The sequence below is a fragment of the Aspergillus eucalypticola genome, assembly GCF_003184535.1.
Source record: "Aspergillus eucalypticola CBS 122712 chromosome Unknown BO83scaffold_15, whole genome shotgun sequence".
NCBI classification, from domain to species: Eukaryota; Fungi; Ascomycota; class Eurotiomycetes; order Eurotiales; family Aspergillaceae; genus Aspergillus; species Aspergillus eucalypticola.
In genome coordinates, this window is record NW_020290289.1 from 516,645 (window position 1) to 534,919 (window position 18,275).

The 18,275-nt window shown below is 49.0% G+C and overlaps 6 protein-coding genes across 6 annotated transcripts; 5 read left to right on the plus strand and 1 right to left on the minus strand.

Moving 5' to 3' along the window:
- Nucleotides 1-76: 76 nt before the first annotated feature.
- BO83DRAFT_362710 (polyketide synthase) lies at nt 77-9,111 on the plus strand (the record flags this gene model as incomplete). Its single annotated transcript, XM_025529535.1, has 7 exons — nt 77-1,189; nt 1,249-1,372; nt 1,431-1,543; nt 1,615-1,985; nt 2,131-5,680; nt 5,735-6,916; nt 7,003-9,111. 7 exons carry the CDS (start codon nt 77-79, stop codon nt 9,109-9,111), a joined length of 8,562 nt encoding a protein of 2,853 aa, XP_025387317.1.
- An 875-nt stretch (nt 9,112-9,986) lies between these two features.
- Nucleotides 9,987-10,401, plus strand: BO83DRAFT_427933 (uncharacterized protein; the record flags this gene model as incomplete). Its single annotated transcript, XM_025535380.1, has 2 exons — nt 9,987-10,223; nt 10,303-10,401. 2 exons carry the CDS (start codon nt 9,987-9,989, stop codon nt 10,399-10,401), a joined length of 336 nt encoding a protein of 111 aa, XP_025387318.1.
- A 1,385-nt stretch (nt 10,402-11,786) lies between these two features.
- Nucleotides 11,787-12,720, plus strand: BO83DRAFT_379198 (class I SAM-dependent methyltransferase). Its single transcript, XM_025531446.1, has one exon. It carries the CDS (start codon nt 11,815-11,817, stop codon nt 12,625-12,627), a length of 813 nt encoding a protein of 270 aa, XP_025387319.1. The 5' UTR covers nt 11,787-11,814; the 3' UTR covers nt 12,628-12,720.
- A 499-nt stretch (nt 12,721-13,219) lies between these two features.
- Nucleotides 13,220-14,352, plus strand: BO83DRAFT_446921 (aldo/keto reductase; the record flags this gene model as incomplete). Its single annotated transcript, XM_025536623.1, has 3 exons — nt 13,220-13,653; nt 13,712-14,248; nt 14,307-14,352. The coding sequence occupies 3 exons, from the start codon at nt 13,220-13,222 to the stop codon at nt 14,338-14,340; spliced, it is 1,005 nt and encodes a 334-aa protein (XP_025387320.1). The 3' UTR covers nt 14,341-14,352.
- Nucleotides 14,353-14,702: 350 nt separating this feature from the next.
- On the minus strand, nt 14,703-15,778 carry BO83DRAFT_446924 (NmrA/HSCARG family protein; the record flags this gene model as incomplete). The annotated part of the gene is made up of 4 exons (XM_025536624.1): nt 14,703-15,223; nt 15,297-15,348; nt 15,394-15,531; nt 15,596-15,778. 4 exons carry the CDS (start codon nt 15,776-15,778, stop codon nt 14,703-14,705), a joined length of 894 nt encoding a protein of 297 aa, XP_025387321.1.
- A 425-nt stretch (nt 15,779-16,203) lies between these two features.
- Nucleotides 16,204-18,186, plus strand: BO83DRAFT_339777 (Zn(II)2Cys6 transcription factor). Its single transcript, XM_025528557.1, has 2 exons — nt 16,204-16,412; nt 16,504-18,186. Exons 1-2 carry the CDS (start codon nt 16,353-16,355, stop codon nt 17,926-17,928), a joined length of 1,485 nt encoding a protein of 494 aa, XP_025387322.1. The 5' UTR covers nt 16,204-16,352; the 3' UTR covers nt 17,929-18,186.
- The last annotated feature ends 89 nt before the right edge of the window (nt 18,187-18,275 follow it).

The window sequence follows — 18,275 nt, forward strand, 5'->3', positions numbered from 1 at the left end:
CTCAGTAAAAAAGACTGGAAGTCCCTGCTCCACCTTAGAGCGTGAATATTACCGAGCGGAGAAAAGTTACCAAATCATGGATGGACTGGATGTTAAAATTTCACCGAGCGCCATTCTTTCACACTGTAAAGACCACCATGGCGCGGTACAACCAGAGGTGTACAGCAACTGCGAGCCCGTCCCGTTCCCGATCGCGATTGTTGGCATGTCGATGAGGCTTCCTGGCGGTGTCAATGGTGAGAGGAAGCTCTGGGACTTATTGATCAACAAACGCGATGGCCGTTGCATAGTTCCCGAGGACCGATACAATATTGAAGCATTCTACGATGAGACTCGTCCTGGTGCGATTCGGACCCAGCACGGCTACTTCCTTCAGCAAGATATATCGCAGGTTGATGCTGGATTCTTCGGCATGAGCAAGCTAGAAGCCGGAAAACTCGACCCGCAACAACGAATATTGCTTGAGGTTGTATGGGAATGTTTGGAAAATGGGGGTCAAATCCCATCCCAATGCCGTGGAAAGGACATTGGATGTTATGTTGGAGTGTTTGGTGAAGACTGGTTGGATTTGATGAGCAAGGACACCCAGGCCATCGATCGGTTCAGGGTCGTCAGCGCGGCGGATTTCGCCCTTGCGAACCGAATATCCTACGAGTATGATCTGCGGGGCCCCAGTATCACATTTCGCACCGGTTGCTCTGCTGCTCTTGTAGGTTTACACGACGCGTGTCAGGCACTATACACAGGCGAATGTTCATCAGCGTTGGTGGCTGGGACTAACTTGATCATCACGCCAACGACCACTAACGCCGTCTCGGAGACCATGGCACTTTCCCCAGATGGAATTTCGAAGACTTTTGATGCCTCTGCAGATGGATATGGAAGAGGGGAAGCTGTAAATGCAATTTACATCAAGCCGTTACATGCATGCCTCAGGGATGGCGATCCCATTCGCGCCGTGATACGATCTACAGCTGTCAACTGCGACGGAAAGACACCTAGCATAACAACTCCAGGATCGCAAGCACAGGAAGCACTCATCAGGAAGGCTTATCAGAAAGCAGGAATTTCCGATATTAGTAAAACAGCGTTCTTTGAGTGTCACGGAACTGGCACAATCGTTGGCGACACAGCAGAAACAACTGTAATTGCCAATGTGTTTGGTCACGAGGGCATACATATTGGAGCGGTGAGTCGAGGGTCGAGATAACTACAAGTCTAAATAATGCAGTGTCTGATAAATACTAGGTGAAACCAAACTTGGGCCATTCAGAAGGCGCTTCAGGAATTACCAGTGTGATCAAGAGCGTACTCGCGCTTGAGCACAGGATCCTTCCTCCCAATATACATTTCAATACCCCAAATCCTAACAGTGAGACACTCCCTTGCCTAGCGGTTTAAGGGATAAACTACTAATTCTTTCACTTAAGTCCCTTTCAAAGAAGCAAAGTTGCAAGTTCCTGTGGATCCAACACCTTGGCCGGCAGGTAGATGTGAGAGGATCAGCGTCAATTCATTCGGTATAGGGGGTACCAATGCGCATGTATGTATTAGTGCGCTCAGCCCGATCATAATTCCACAAGGTATTCCAAGAAAGTCTGCTAATAATTCAAGGTTGTCTTGGATTCTGCCCTCTCTGTAGGTGCAGGATCCCAGTCTGGGGTAGCATCCGACGAGAGGCCAGGCCCACCTCACATTCTGCTCGCCTCTGCCAAGTCGGCCACATCACTGGATAGCAACATCAAAATAATCAGCGATTATCTACATGGCACCCCAGCCGCTGCTGTGGATCTTGCATATACACTGGCGTTTAAACGAGAGCACATGCAACACCGAGCCTTTGCCATCGTGGAGAAAGATGGGACGATTTCGACATTTGAGAAAGCGCGTGCAATCAACCCGCAGATCTGCTTCGTCTTCACCGGACAAGGCGCACAGTGGCCAGGCATGGGGCGAGAGATGATCCTGAGCTCTGAGAAATTCCGGTCAGTCATACAGGGACTAGATGAGGAATTACAACTACTGGAAACTCCACCTGATTGGAGTATCGAAGGCATGTCATGATCTCTTCCTAAACATAGCGTGAATCTAACAACATCTAGAGGAACTAATGCATGCCGACGATAAAAGCCGATTTCAAGAGGCTAGGTTTGCACAGCCCCTTTGTATCGCCATACAGGTGGCCCTGGTGGACTTCCTCCGGGAGCTGGGGGTCGTGCCGTCCATTGTGGTAGGACATTCGAGTGGCGAAATTGCCGCGGCGTATGCTTCAGGAGCAATCACCGCCGCCTCTGCAATCAAGATCGCATATTTCCGTGGACTGGCTATGGAGTCAGCAAAAGCAAATGGCGCTATGGCGGCAGTCGGTTTGGGACGTGCTGAAGCAGAGAAATATCTCAAGAATGGCGTGGTTGTGGCGTGCGAGAACAGCCCTGAAAGTGTGACCATCTCCGGAGACGAGCAAGCGGTCGATGAAATGTTGAAAGACATACAAGCACAAGGCGAGGTGTTCTGCCGGCGTCTTGCAGTCAATGTGGCTTACCATTCACACCACATGAATGAGGTGGGAGAACTTTTCGAGTCACTACTTTCGGAAATTTGTTTCAATGAATCTATGACTCCACTAGTATCCACGGTTACAAACGAAACTATCTCTGACCCTTGCGCTCTGAGTCCCTCATACTGGAGAAGAAATGTGGAAAATCCAGTCATGTTTAGCACGGCACTGAGCAAGATATTGTGTGATGATGAAAAGGCTCTGGCATTTGTTGAAATTGGACCACACTCGGTGCTCTCTGGCCCCTTGCGGCAAATCATCGCCGGTACAAATTCCAAGCGAAGCTGCTCATACACATCCACCCTTATTCGAAATGAAGACCAATGGAGATGCTTGATGAGCACGGCTGGGCAGTTATACGCCCATGGAATTTCTCTGGGCCTATCGTCGTTAGTCCGTCCTGCAGCCACAGTGACAGACCTTGCTCCCTACTCGTGGGATCATAATGAATCCTTCTGGAGTGAGACCCGTCTAACGAGGGACTGGAGGCTTCGGTCAGCTCCCCACCACGAGCTGTTAGGAAGTCGAGCTCTAGAATCGAGCGACTTAGAACCTGTATGGCGAAATATGCTGCAAGCTGAAAATGTACCGTGGCTATTGGAACATAAAATAGGGGGAGAGGTCGTCTTTCCAGGTGCCGGATATGTGGCAATGGTTGGGGAGGCTATGCGTCAGATTTCCCAGGTTCCCGAATATTCGGTGAAAAACGTGTTTATGCGAGCTGCTTTGGTGCTGAAAGAGGCGAAATTGCAGCACGTTGAGATCATCACGAGCCTCCGACCGGTGAAACTGACCGACAGTTTAGACTCCGGTTGGTACGACTTTACAATCACTGCATATAACGAAGGGGAGTGGAAGAAACATTGTGTGGGCCAGGTGCGGGCAGAGCCAGATGGCTTCAGTGATGAATATGGTACAGTATCTCCTTACTCACGTAGGGTGCTGGCCAAGGAATGGTACGACGCTTTGGAGAAGCGAGGACTGGAGTACGGCCCCAATTTCTGCGGGCTTCGAGATATCACCGCGAGCCCTACCACAACCGAGGCAGCAGCAACGTTATATGAGCCTACTGCGCTGACCGGCAGTCGCTATGCTCTCCATCCTGTCGTGATAGACCAATGTCTCCAGCTATTGAGTGTAGCAGGAGCCAAAGGAATTCAACGTTCTATGACTCAACTGTGCATCCCCACCGCTATTGAGAGTCTATACGTCGCCACTGGACAAGAGGTGATGTCTTTGAAATCAACATGTGATGCAGCTGGAAACACGTTCACTGGAGATGCTTTATTGCTTGCTGATGGAAAGCCTGTGCTTTCTCTGAGGCGCTGCTTCTTCTTTGGAATCAGTGAGTCCACGATCAACGATGAAAATGGCGCGTCCGCCGCAACGTTGCATTGGAAGCCTCATATAGATTTTTTACCACTTGAGAGCCTAATCCCACCAATCCCAGCCGACATAAATCGCGGGCGAATTGCTGTGGAGATGACGAACTTATTCATATTGGAGGCATACCACCGGACAAGGTCATCCAGACCAACAAAGGAGCACCTCAAAAAGTACCACAAGTGGTTGTTCTCCCAATACGAAAGGATAAAGAGCGAAGACCCCAGCCTTGTATTCGAAATGGATAAGTCTGGCTCCAATCCCGAAGGGTGTCTGTCGCAGATCGAAGAGTTCGGCGAAAACATCGAGCATTCTTTGGTGCGCAGTGTATATACTGCCGGTTATGAGATGTTGTCACATATTGAAGGCATTTTAGATGACAGCGTCGACGCTCTAGAGATTATTAGCGGAAGTGATGCCGTCAGTAGTATGTATCAGGAGTCCTCTCGTCTATTTCCGGCGGAGAATTTCCTGTCATTGCTCAGCCATTCCCGTCCAACACTCAGAGTCCTGGAGGTTGGTGCAGGAACAGGCGGCGCCACCTCGGCAGTTCTCGATGCCCTTTATGATGCAACAAAGCACGAGGGCCCTTTGTATTCCAGCTATACATTTACTGATATTTCGGCGGGATTTTTCGCGAAAGCAAAAGAGCACTTTAGGAACTTCCCTGGGATGTTATACGAGACGTTCGACATATCCAAGGACCCTGAGGGCCAAGGCTTTGCCGTGGAGGGCTATGACTTGATCATCGCTTCAAATGTCGTTCATGCTACCCCAAGAATATCGACCTCCCTTCGCAATCTGAACAAACTTCTGGCTCCAGGGGGGTGGCTTTTCCTCACAGAGCTCTGTCCCGGACTCCCCATGATCAATTTCATCATGGGTACCCTCCCAGGCTGGTGGAATGCAGAGGATTCAAGGGAGACACCAGTGGTTCCTGTCTCGCGATGGCATCACGAGCTCCTGGATGCGGGATTCACTGGTGCAGACATTGTCCGCTACGACAACGAATCACCATTCGAGACCAATGCTTATATCCTGTCACGGCGACCTGAGGCCCAGGCATCTCTCGATAAAGAGATTGGTTTCCTTCATAATGGCAAGGTCCCTAGTTTGGCATACACACTCGCACAGGCTTTCACACACCAAGGAATCAGGGTCAATTGGTTGACCCTGAACGACTTGTCCTCTTCGATAACGGACGTTATATCATTCCTTGACCTAGATAGTCCTCTCTTGGACAGTCTTTCAGAGGAAGGATTCAGTGCCTTTCAACGCTTTCTGTCTTGTGTCAAAGGCCACTGCCTGTGGCTGATGCCACCCGTTCAATTTGGCGGTAGAGATTCAGACCCTAGATTTGGCCTAACACTGGGATTAATGCGAACGGTAAGAAAAGAGATCTCTACAAATTTTGCAACGCTTGAACTCGAGCAGAATGAATCTGGTGCAGCAGAGAAGATTGCGCTTGTATTCGAAAGAATCTGTCGACAATCAGGCAAGAACCCGATTAATGAGGACTACGAGTTTGCCCTTAAAGATGGAGCAGTACATGTCGGTCGATTTCACTTCCAATTCCTCCACCAAATGATGGCTGCCGATGATAGCTTCGAGCAGAGATCTTTAGATATTGGGTGCTTTGGTATCTTTGATTCTCTGACTTGGGCCCTGGATGGGCGTGTGGGACACCTTGGGGAACACGACATAGAAGTGGATATCCGATTTGTGGGGCTCAATTTCAGAGTAAGCCATTGTCAATCGCCTTCAGTGTTTAAATGCTAAATTTTGCTTGTTTAGGACATCATGATATCGATGGGATTGATGGGAGAAACTTCCGAGATCGGACTTGAAGCGGCCGGTATTGTCCGCAATGTGGGATCAGAGGTACAAAATATTCAAGTAGGAGATAGGGTCTCAATTTTCGGAAAGGGCTTAATGGGCACTCGAAAAATAGTGCCCGCGGAGACTTGTCTTGTGCTCCCGGAAGGATTGTCCCTCGAAGATGCAGCAGCAGGTCCCTGCGTATTCTCCACCGCTCTCTACTCGTTGGTGAAGTGCGGAAATCTACAAAAAGGGCAGACAGTTCTGATCCACAGCGCGTGCGGCGGTGTCGGCTTGGCCGCAATTCAGATATGCCAGGCAATTGGAGCCGAGATATTCGCCACGGTCGGAAGCAAAGAGAAAAGAAAACATCTTATGGAAGAGTTCAACCTTCCCGAGGATCATATATTTGATTCGAGGAGCGTTAGCTTTCATAGGGATGTGATGAAGGCGACCGGTAATAGAGGAGTGGATCTCGTTCTGAATTCTCTTTCCGGCGAACTATTGCATGCCTCTTGGAAGTGTGTTGCCCCCATGGGCAAAATGATTGAGTTGGGTAAGCGTGACTTCCTCGGTCATGGCAAGCTGGATATGGACCTCTTCATGGGAAACCGAACCTTCATTGGTGTGGATCTTCTTCAAATTGGCGAGCAGAACCCTGAGGTTATTCGAAGCTTAGTGCAGCAATTTGCTCATTCTATCGAACAAGGGAAGCTCCGTCCTATCCGGCCTGTTACTGTTTTCAAGGCGTCCGATATTGCTAAAGCATTTAGGCATATGCAGACTGGCAAACACATGGGCAAGATTCTGGTGGAAATGCCAGAAAAACCATCTGACTTACAGGTGTCTAAGATGCAGGCTAAAGGGGCCCTGTTCCGCAGTGATGCTTCTTACTTGTTGATTGGTGGGCTTGGGGGTCTCGGGCGTGCAGTGGCAAGATGGATGGTAGAGAAGGGCGCCCGGCATTTGCTATTCATGTCCCGGTCTGGCTTGGAGACAACCAAGGCTCGAGAATTTGTCCAGGATATGGAATCTCAGGAAAATTGTCACATTCAGGTAGTGACAGGTGATGTCACCAATATCAACGATGTTGAACGGGCCGTATCTGCCGCAGTACGGCCTATAGCGGGAATTATGCAATTGTCCATGGTGCTACGAGTAAGTTTTCCCTACTATACACCTTCGTTTTGCAGTCAACATTCCCTTGTTATCGTGAAATGCAGACTAACTTTTGTGTCAAACAGGATCAAACGTTAGATAACATGGCATACGAGGAGTGGACTGAGGCACTCGCTCCGAAGGTCCAAGGCACGTGGAATATTCATCACGCAACGCAAAATTGCTCCTTGGATTTCTTCGCTCTACTTAGCTCTGTCTCTGGTACTGCCGGTCATACAGGACAAGCAAATTATGCGGCTGCCAATACCTTCTTGAACGCTTTTGTCACTTATCGTCACTGCAAAGGGCTACAAGCTAGTGTACTCGATATTGGCTTTATGGGAGATATTGGAGTTGTTGCTGAAACGTCCCATAAAGTTAGGCAAATGGTGGAAATGAGCTCATGGGAAGTGCTGGAAGAGCCTGATTTACTCAAGGCCCTGGAAATACAAATAATGCGAGGTGCTCCCCACCTTTGCATAGGAATGGGAACAACAAAGCCAGTGTCAGAATTGGAGAATGGCGGTACATTTGGACAGGATGCTCGTTTCCTGGCGTGGCATAACATGCTGACTGCTTCGGACGGCGGGAGCGCAAGCCAAGATAACGAGCTCAAAACGTTCGTAAACGCGATCAAGCACAATCCCTCTCTTCTCTATGATCCAGCTACAGAGACCAAGATTACGCTCGAGATCGGTCGAATGGTTGCCTCGAACATGTCCTATCCCGATGACATGCCGTATGAGGAGCTCTGTGAGATTGCAATTGACTCATTGATGACCATTGAGATACGCAGCTGGTTCCGGCGAAATGTCGGCGTTGAGGTATCACTCGCTCAAATATCAAAGGCGCAGAATGTCAAAGGACTCGGCGCGATTACCATGCAGGTCCTCCGCGAAAAGCACAAGTCCGGAGAGCTTGAGAACGCGAAAGGGTCTCTTGTCGGTAACGGCAAAGACGACGTCGATGAGAGCGTGCTCTATCGGGCTGACTTGGAGCTGGCAAAATCTCTGGAGCCAATATCAGAGGTTGTCCCATGTTGGCATTCTGAATCTGAAGGGCGGGTGTTTGTGACCGGATGCACCGGTTTTCTGGGTGCCTTCTTTCTCGCTCTTTTAACTAGTCACCCGCGGGTGAAGGAGGTTGCATGCTTGGTGCGAGCGCCAGATGCCACAGCAGGCTTGGCACGTATCAAGGAGAACCTGGAGCACTACGGACTGTCATTGGACTCCGAATCTAAAGTCATTGTGGTACCTGGCGATCTCACTGACTCTACACTCGGCCTCGGGCAAGAGAAGTACGAACATTTCGCTCAATGGACCAGTGTTATTTTCCACCTTGCCGCCCAATGCAACTACATGCCTTCATACTCGGAGCTTCGCAGCGCCAATATCCATGGATTTTCGAATATTCTTCGGTTCGCCAACACGAAGCGCCTCAAGCCCGTGCATTATACCTCCAGCATTTCAGCCTGCGGAACATCTGCATATCTCGAGGGTAGAGAGCTTATCGGCGAGAATGAAAGACCAGCCCTCAACACTACGGACTCCGAACGAAAGCTCGTCGGTTACAGTGAGACCAAGATCGTGGCCGAAAGCATCGCCTGGGATGCCATCGCAAACGGCATGCCAGTAACCATCCATCGCCTACCCGTCATTTCCGGCCACAGCAAAACGGGAGTTGCCAACCCCGGGGACGGTTTCCAACATCTGATGGTCAGCTCCATTCGCGTTGGATGCTACCCCTCTCCCCCAGCGGCCCGCTGCCAGATGATCCCAGTCGACTACGCAAGCTCAGCGATCCTGGAAATTGCGCTTAGCAGTCACCACAGCCATGCCTATAACCTTGTCCTCCCTGATCAAACTCTTACCCTGACGTGGAATGAGGTTCTAGACATGGTGGCACAGTATACGTCCCCCCCGTTGAAACGGGTATCGGTTTTGGAGTGGGCTGATACTGTGGCAACGCATGGAGAACATCATTTCAAAGTCGCGTCGACGTTCTTGCAGGATAAGATTCGGGAATTGTTGGTTTACTGGGAGGCGGAGACGATGACGAAGACTGTGTATGAGAATGCTAATAGTCGGCGTGTTTTGCTTGCGTCGTCGGATATGCCGGAGTTGCCTTCTATGCCGGAGCTGTTGAGTACGTACTTTAAGGTTTGGCAGAAGGAGGAGCAGAAGCAGCATCGGTGATGTCAAGGTTGCTGGGTTGAACTGGGGGAATGGTGATGAGGGCAAGGACAAAGTCAATGAAGTATTTATCATAGTAATAGATTATTGATTAGACCGTAATAGGAACGAGACGATGATGATTACTATAAATTCCATTAGTAACCTATCTATTAGGTTGCCAGGAACTACTGTGGAGACAATTTGGCGTAAATATTAGCAACACCCCGAGATAATGGAGTAAAATTTGGAATCGAGGACAAGTAAACAATCAATACCTATCACCTACACAAGCACAGATTGTCATGGTTTTCGTAACATACACCCTCTAAACCTCAGTATACACATCGTCTGCAGGCTGCAAGCTCGTTGGAGAGGCCATGGCAGCAGTTACGGGACAGATTGTAGTGCCCACGGTGATGGTGTCGGTAGTGAAAAATGTAGTCTTATCCGTAGTTGGACAGTCGGTCAGTGAAGTTGGACATGAAGTCACAGTGCGGACTTGGGTGATAAGGATTGTAGAAGTGGTAGAGAGTCCTCCAGGTGAGAAAGTAGACTCGGGGGGGCTGCTGTTATTTGTAGCGATGGCAGGCTGCGGAAAGGTTGATTGGCTCGGTAGAATGGTGCTTTGGTTCGCTAATGAAGGCGTATATGGTACCGATGTAGATACCTGAGGAAGTTTGGTTGACTCCAAGCTCGACGATGCGTGGATAGATGCGGAGGATGCTGTGTATTGGCTTGATGATTGCATCGGTACCGAAGAGCTTGGATGTAGAGATGAAGCCGAACTTGATATGATTGCAGGACGCGAGGCAGTAGACTTCGCAAATCTTGAACTCGGAGTAAATGTAAGAGCATCGCTGTATGAAGGCGAATGTGAGTTGCTGAGCTGTATAGCGATGGAGGAACTTGCGGCAGCGGATGGCTGGTTTGGCATGGATGACTTTTCCGAGGTCGTGAATAATGAGGTCGTGAATAATGAAGTGTCAACTGTAGATGCAGGTACAGAAGCCGACGACAATTATATCACAGGTGTTGAGGTGGAGATCGATGAGGGAGCAGTGGTTCCCAGGGAGGTGACCCGATTGCTGGGAATTGCGGGGATAGAACTGGATACTGCGACTGGAGATGTTGAAGTTGGCACAGCTAACACGGAACCAGTCTGGGTGGATGATGTATCTGGTATATTAATTGTTGACGTGTATGTCACAACAGACAGACACGATGGTGGATGTTTGCGTCGAAAGGCCCGTCGATATAGAAGTCTCGGTAAGCGTGCAAGGATTGGTGGTGAAGCGCATCGCCGCCCTGTAAGAGACAGCAGAAGTAGCAGTGAGCGAGCCAGTTAGGAGGTAGCAAGCACGGATCGTCGTATTGTAATTGACGCCGTTACACTCAGTACTTAATTGACAGCATATCAACTCGCATTCATAGAAAGATGCGCAATTCGCCGCGGTGACAGTCGTCCCTCCCTCTAGAGACACGCCCGAACGCCATTGTTGGAACCAGTTGCCGGCGAGAGACCAAGCACCGTTCAAGGTACAGAATGGGTCCGCATATGACTGGGTAGCACAGGTGGTAGTGATGGTTGTCAGAGCTGAAAGACTGGTGATTGTGCTGGTCACTGTGTCGGTATAGGTAGATGTCGAAGTCTCAACTGAGACCCTGGCTGCTGCTTCTGGCTGGACGGTCAGAGCCGCAGTCAATTAAGTCAGGGGTAGCAGAAAAGTCAGAAACCTTGCTATTGTTCTCCCCATAATTTCAATGGCTGAACTGATCAGAAGAACGTAATGGTGTGTTTTGGGAGAGAATAGACCGTGTTGCGGTGTGAAAGAATGACTGAAAGGAATGAACGACAACAGCCCCAATTGTCATCTTCCTTTGTGGGCACCTTCTATTATAGCCATCATGATAGAGATATACGAGGTACTATTGGCGGGTACCTGGCCTTGGACTGGGCTAGCGGAAGAATCCCAGTTGCTAATATGATAAGTGGAACTGGAGAAGCAGGTTTGGATATAGTAGCCGACGAAAGCTTTTAGCGTCAAGAAGTGGCAAAAGCCAGAGTGTCAGCCTCGAGGTGGTAAATAAATCAAAGCACTGAAAAAGCAAAACCGAAGGTCTCAGAAGCATCATTTGAGAAAGATATGGGTCCCAATAGGAGGCACTGTCGCCGGATAATCAACATGTAGGGTTCAATTCCCATATCATCTCCGGTATCGCTGCGGGCTAAGATGGTGATGGCACCAGTCCAGATCAGACTGTGACTATAATCACAGTACTCTAATAGGCCTAGTTTCTCAATAATTCGGTCAGGGCTTCATGTAAGCAGCAAGCAGAAGTGACTCCGAACTAGAAGCATATTCAAGCTCAAGCATAAAACATGACCCAAGTGGGTCGGTCACCAATGACCGGAGATGGTTGTGCGGGAGCTGCGATGTCCGCCCGCAGCAATGATCAAAAGGATACCGCGATCATGCAATAAGAGTGAACTCCGCCTGGACTTTACCATTCCCTGCATCTAACTTGATCCATATATTGGCTGGAGAATCCTTTTCCGAAATGCAACCATGCCGATCGCGTTGACCTAAGTCAGCGAGCGACAGCTCCGCCGATATCGGCCCGTGGCTAGCCATCCACAGCAGCTATAAAGGAAGCAACGAATACATGCCATTCCATTTCTCATCAACAAATCTTCATTCATATCTCAGGGGAAAAAAGAGCAAAATGCCTGAGACAGCAACATACACTCACGGTCATCATGCCTCCGTGCTCCGGTCCCACGGACAACGGACCGCCCTCAATTCCGCTCAATACCTCCTGCCGCACCTCCAACCCCACATGAAGATCCTAGACATCGGCTGTGGTCCAGGCACCATCACTGTGGACTTGGCTACTTATGTCCCGAATGGCTACGTTACGGGCCTGGAAATGGTCGACAATGTCTTACCAGGCGCCCGACAGCTCGCCGAATCGCGAGGAATCAACAACATCGAGTTCGTCACGGGTGACGCCAACAACCTGGCTTACGCCGATGAATCATTCGATGTGGTCGTCTGCCACCAAGTTCTACAGCACGTGGGAGATCCCGTGAATGTTTTGAAGGAGATGCGCCGTGTCTGCAGGTCTGGTGGTATTGTCGCCGCGCGCGAGTCAGATTACTCGGTCTTCGGGTGGTACCCAGAACTCCCTGGACTGCGACGCTGGCTGGAGCTGTATGATCGGGTGGCTCGAAAGAATGGAGGCGAGCCCAATGCAGGTCGGTACCTGCATGTCTGGGCACGTCAGGCTGGATTTGAGAAGTCGAAGGTCGATTGTACTGTGAGCGCGTGGTGCTTTACGAAGCCAGAAGAGGTTCAGTGGTGGAGTGGAACATGGCAAGAACGCGCGTTGAAGTCGGCCTTTGCTAAGGGGGCTCTAGTAAATGGATTCGCGACGTTGGAAGAGCTCGAGAGTATATCTACTGTTTGGCGTCAGTGGGGGGAGGATGAGGATGCTTGGATCTCCATTCCCAGTGCGCAGATTATCTGTCGTAAATAGGGATATCATGTCTTATCACTTATCAGTCGGCGGATAGAGTCGGTATTATGGCCTTCGAACTCCGAGGCATTTCTTAGGAATAGTAGATGTGGCTACTGTACACGTTATTCACTTGAAACTTCGGTGCGCATATTGGCTTAAGGTAATTTTTTTGAGTACCTAGGTGTCAATTCTTGTAATTTGATTTGCCTGCTCGTAGTACTGTGCCCCCAAAGCTTCCATCATAAATAACTAATTCAACATGATGCCGAATGGGCCATCTTCGTTTTTCGGCGATTCCTATTGGTCGGTTCGCATTTACACGCTCGTGATTGGCTGGCCGGTCAAAGCCTCATCTGTGCTTGAGTTATGCCTCAGAAATCCTGGATCTAGGTCCTACAATAGGGACAGATGCTTGGAGAAAAACGAGAGATCCAGTCACTGCTGAACTCTACGTGCTCCATAAAGGACGTATAAATATCTGCTTTATATCCCCCGTCGTCTCCTCTTGTTTTCAACCCATTCACTATCCCTCATCTATCCTTTAAATTGCTTATATCCAAGTTTACTACTAGTAGTAAGTCTACTTTTACATCAACCAAACAGCGTAACAATGTCCACCCTCCGCAACCTAGGCCATAACGGCCCCCTGGTCAACGCCGTGGGCCTCGGTACCATGAGCATCGCCGGTGCCTACGGCCAACAAAACACCCGGGAAGAGAAGCTCGCCTTCCTAGGCCACGCTCACTCCATTGGACAGCGATTCTGGGACACGGCTGACATCTACTTCGACAGCGAAACCATCATCGGGGAGTGGTTCAAGCGGTCTGGCAAGCGCGAAGACATCTTTTTAGCAACAAAGTTTGGTCTTAGCTATGATGCCAACATGCAGCAAAGTATTCGATCTGACCCGGAGTATGTCCGAATGGCATGTAAGAGGAGCCTGGAGAAGTTGGGTGTTGAGACTATTGACTTGTATTATTGTCATCGGGTGGACGGGGTGACTCCTATTGAGAAGACCGTGGAGGCTATGGTTCAGTTGAAGAGGTGAGTTATAACATTCAATGTGTTATAATAGGTTGCTTACGTGAGATGTTGGATACAGAGAAGGGAAGATTCGCTACCTAGGTCTTTCCGAAGTCTCCGCTGCTACTCTGCGCCGTGCACATGCTGTTCATCCCATCTCAGCACTGCAAACTGAGTACAGTCCATTCTGCTTGGACATTGAGTCTCCCCAGTCTGACGTGCTTCGTACATGTCGCGAGCTGGGCATTGCTGTGGTGGCGTATAGTCCCATGGGTCGGGGGTTATTGACGGGCCAGTTCAAGTCGAGAAGTGACCTGGGAGAGCAGGACTTTCGATGCATGATTCCAAGGTATTCTGAAGGCATGGATAGAATCCTGAATATAGTGGAGAGGTTCAAGGAGATTGGAGAGGCACATGGGTCTACGCCGTCGCAGGTTGCGCTGGCGTGGCTGCTTGCTCAAGGTCCGGAGGTTATTCCCATTCCAGGTACCCGGAGTGTTAAGTACCTAGAAGAGAACGCTGCAGCGGTCGATGTGAGATTGAGTGACGAAGAGGTTGCTGAGATTAGGGATCTGGTTCAGAAGGCCAACTTTGTGGGAGATCGTTATCCTGAAATGTAAGTTTCTTGGTGATTGAAAAGCTACTGGCTGGTAACCTTGACTAACTGCGTCTAGTATGCCAATCTTTCCTGATACTCCGGAACTATGAACTATATCATCCTGACTGCGGAATATGGACTGGATAATATTTTGCAGATCCGTAATCAGTATTTAATGTTTGCAATATTCGATATAGCTAGTCAAAGAACTCAATGTGCTGTTACAAATCGTGGCGCAGATGCCCAAATAATCGAAATCCAATCAAGAAATTGAAGTTAATAGCTTCTGTTCCCCAAGAAAACCTGAGTTCTTTGTTTAACGACTAATCACTTTTGATTCTTCAACTGCGACAAAACCGCGCTGTTTTTCAGAGTCTCTTCCAGTGTAGTCAAGGGCTCCAATAAAACCTATTACAATGTGCAACGGCAGTTAGTATTGTTCATAACTACGAGGAAGCATAATCAAAACTCATTAATAACTTGCCTTGTGGCTTTCCTCGAATCCGGCCCCGCCGAAGTATCCATACTCCTGGATATACTGAGCGGCCTGAGATACACCCTCACAAACAACGTCGGGAAATCCCTTGGCGGTCATTCCGGCCTTGAAGGTCCCCTTATCCACCGGTTGAAAGCTTATATCTATACCCGTACCCGTTGCGATGGCGATAATATCTTCGAAAGTATATTCCTTTCCGGCGACATTAAAGTTTTGGCCGAGCGACTTGCCAGGATTTAGGAGGATACCCTTGACAAATTTACCCAGGTCAGCAGTAGGGTCAATGATGGGCACTTTGGTCTGGGCGCTTGCTGGTTCAGGGAACGCTAGCACGTATGAAGGGGGTGTTGTTGGAAGGGGTGTCAGTATCTCGAAGAAAAAGGTAGCATAGATGGCAAGAGTGATAATGGTGTGCGGGATCGAGAGTTGACGGATGTAGTCGTCAACACGAGCTTTGCTGTCGAAATGCACCACGCCAGTGAGTTTATGATTGGTGACTATCCTTCATTAGCCACAAATCACAACAATACGAAAAACGACACAATGGGTGAAGAGAAAAGAGTTACCTACTCCGTGAGATGCCAGGTAAGCTGCTCCAGATAAGATGCTTGACATCCAGCTCCTGTTGGTGTTAGCATAGCTCCGCAGATGTACTAGTATGCCCTACCTTAGCAATATCAGCCACGTTCATACCTTGTCTAGTCTCGGCGGCAGCATCAAAAGTCTCCCAGAAGTTGGTGGCCGCAAAGACAGCATAGGCATTCTTGACAGCTAAGCGAAGAGAGTCTTTGTCTTCAAGGTCGGCCTATCGTCGTCTTTATCAATGACCTTGCACCGCAAGTCCAGTCGGGTTGTTGGGTCTGACCGACCTTCATTAACTCCGCACCCTGCTGAGCTAGAGTTTTGGCAGCCTGCTTGGAAGGGTCTCTGGTAACTGCCCGGATGTTGAACTGCTTTGATGCCGCAGGATCGGCCAGGATTGCTCGAGCAACCGAGCCACCTTGAATGCCCGTGGCACCGAACACGACGAGGAGCTTCTTGTCTTCGGACATATTGAGAAGCAGAGGTCCTGTAATGTGAGGTAGCAGAAGAGGAGTAAAGGGGTTTTTGGGATCGTGGGGACTGGTTATAAGCAGTAACTGTACTCTATGAAATGCCAATGAGATGGTGCTTTTTGAGAGCCTGGAGACTGTTGGTCTACTCGGGAAAGGAGCACATATTTATATTTGGCACCCTTATCCCCTACAGATGAGCTAAATCGTTCTGAATTTCTAATGATGATAAATGTCTTATGGAAAAGACCAGCATCCATCGTCCGAGATAGTAGACTCAGAGAGGATTATATCACTAGCTGCACTGTGATTGGCTCCCTCGCAATACCTTCCAAAAGGGCTTAGCGCTGACAGCACATGTGATGGGAGTCTCTATCTGTCCTTCCAGTTGTTCACCCTCGTCTTTCTTCTCAGTAATGCTATGAGCATGAGTCATTTATTTGCCTACATCTCTACGTCTTGGATTTCGTCTTTGTGCAGCATCTTCTATGTGATGTAGCCTTGCCTGCTACCGTTGCATGAACGACAGCGATCTTAATCCACGGCTGGTATCGGACCAGCCGATACTATCAGAATGGTCCGCCACGGGAGATTCTCAAGAGGTTGCCAGGTCTGTAGGACGAGAAAGATCAAGGTACTGCTCATTAGATTCATTCTAATACTTTGTTTTCTATGGTTATATCCTATTTAACTTTATATCAATGCTTATCGGGTGGACCCAACAGTGCGACCGGGCGCGACCGCATTGCAATCAATGCCTAAAATCTGGTTGGAAATGTCCACAGTATGGTGATACTATAGAGCGGATGTTTCTTCATCATAACCCAGAGAATCCAGACTCAAATTATGTTCCCAATGCAACAATTTCCTTGCCGGTTATATGTAATACGGCAAGGGTACAAAGTCCTGCATTATCAACTGCCAACATATTAGGCGGGACCATAGTCCAGTCCACAGAGTTTCGTGCGATCGAGTTCTTCATGTCGGCTCATACCTTCCATAACACCGGCCTCATTCGGGGCCATTTCGAGTATCTATCCACATTTAACGATGATGTCATGAATGAGCAACGAGCTGTCGCGAGCCTCCGTGCTGTTGCGCTAGCAGCTTACGCTACCAAGTTTCAACATGTTGCTCTTCTCAAGAAAGCCAGACAGTATTACGTTGCAGCGCTTCGACATATCAATGCAGCCTTATTGTCATGCCATGAAGCAGCAAAGAATGCTACCTTTATCTCGATTTTGTTCCTAAACACCTTTGAGGCTCTGACTTGTGAGAGTGAGGACTTCCCCTATCAAAGAGTGACTCACTTAAAAGGTGTAGCGTCGATATTGGACATTCGAGGGGTGGGACTTGTGCAATCTCGTCCCGGGCTTCAGTTGTTTCGTCAAACCCTCCTCTGCATTTCAGTGACATGCTTAATGCGCTCTTTTCGAATACCCATGGGATTGGTAAAGCTTCACCGCCACACTGCTGCTTCCATGGATACTTGTGATCCTGCATGGATATTATCGGATATCATGATACAACTGTCCTATTTCCGTGCAATGGTCAAGGACCGTACGCTCTGCGATCCTGGGAAAATAATTGCATCTGCCAAAGAAATAGACCAGAACCTCTGCTCGCTCGCGGGGAACATGCCCGAAGCCTGGCAATTTCGGGTCATCCAGTTAGTGACTACATCTGAACTCGTCATGGGAACGCAGTATCATGTGTATCCTGATGCATGGGTCGCAGGTGTGTGGAACAACATCCGTACATGTCGGTTACTTTTGCATGGTGAGATCAAGCAGCAATTGGAGAGTGTGCTGGACACTTCTCTATACGATGCTGTCCAGTATCAGCACTCAGTCATAATACTGCAACAGGTCGTTTCAGACATTTGTGCTTCAGTGCCTCAATACTGTGATTACCTACCAGTAAAGTCTGGTAGTGTACCATACACGCAAACAGTCAGCAATGGTATCCCCGCTATCGCCGGTATCTACCTCCTATTCTGGCCTTTGCTATATGCCGGGCAGATGGCTAGTTCGGAATATCAGCGAGATTGGATCATTAATCGCATGAGCTATATCGGCGAAACAACCGGTATTCAGCAAGCCTTTGTGTTTGAGGCTATACTAAAGCGGGGTGTGGACCCTTTTCAATAGACAAATGCCGAGAGCAGGGGTCTTGTCGGCTCTGATTGTGACGATCACAGTATCGTAAGAGATCATTCGGGAAGGCCATGGGTGTCTCGGGAAAATTGTATATCCTATTGCTGGATATACTGGATATGAAATGCATAAATACAACAAGGGTCCGGACGGGATAGAATTGTGTAAGCTGTCCAGAGATTGAAAGACAATGGCATTCCAGGACTAGTACTAGGATTGTTGAAGCCAATCCATCAAACTGATTTGGGCGGCAGCTGAAGTAGAGTCCAATAGTTGGTCGAAGCCTCACAATGTGGGCTGATGATATATATGTACGTAGCCGATCGAATGAACGGCAAAAA

Excerpts from the sequence above, each read along its gene's own strand:
- BO83DRAFT_379198 (XM_025531446.1), top strand. The coding sequence starts at position 11,815 with ATGCCTGAGACAGCAACATACACTCACGGTCATCATGCCTCCGTGCTC.
- BO83DRAFT_339777 (XM_025528557.1), top strand. The coding sequence starts at position 16,353 with ATGGTCCGCCACGGGAGATTCTCAAGAGGTTGCCAGGTCTGTAGGACG. Across the intron at positions 16,413-16,503 it reads GTAGGACGAGAAAGATCAAG|TGCGACCGGGCGCGACCGCA; the intron begins GTACTGCTCATT and ends TGGACCCAACAG.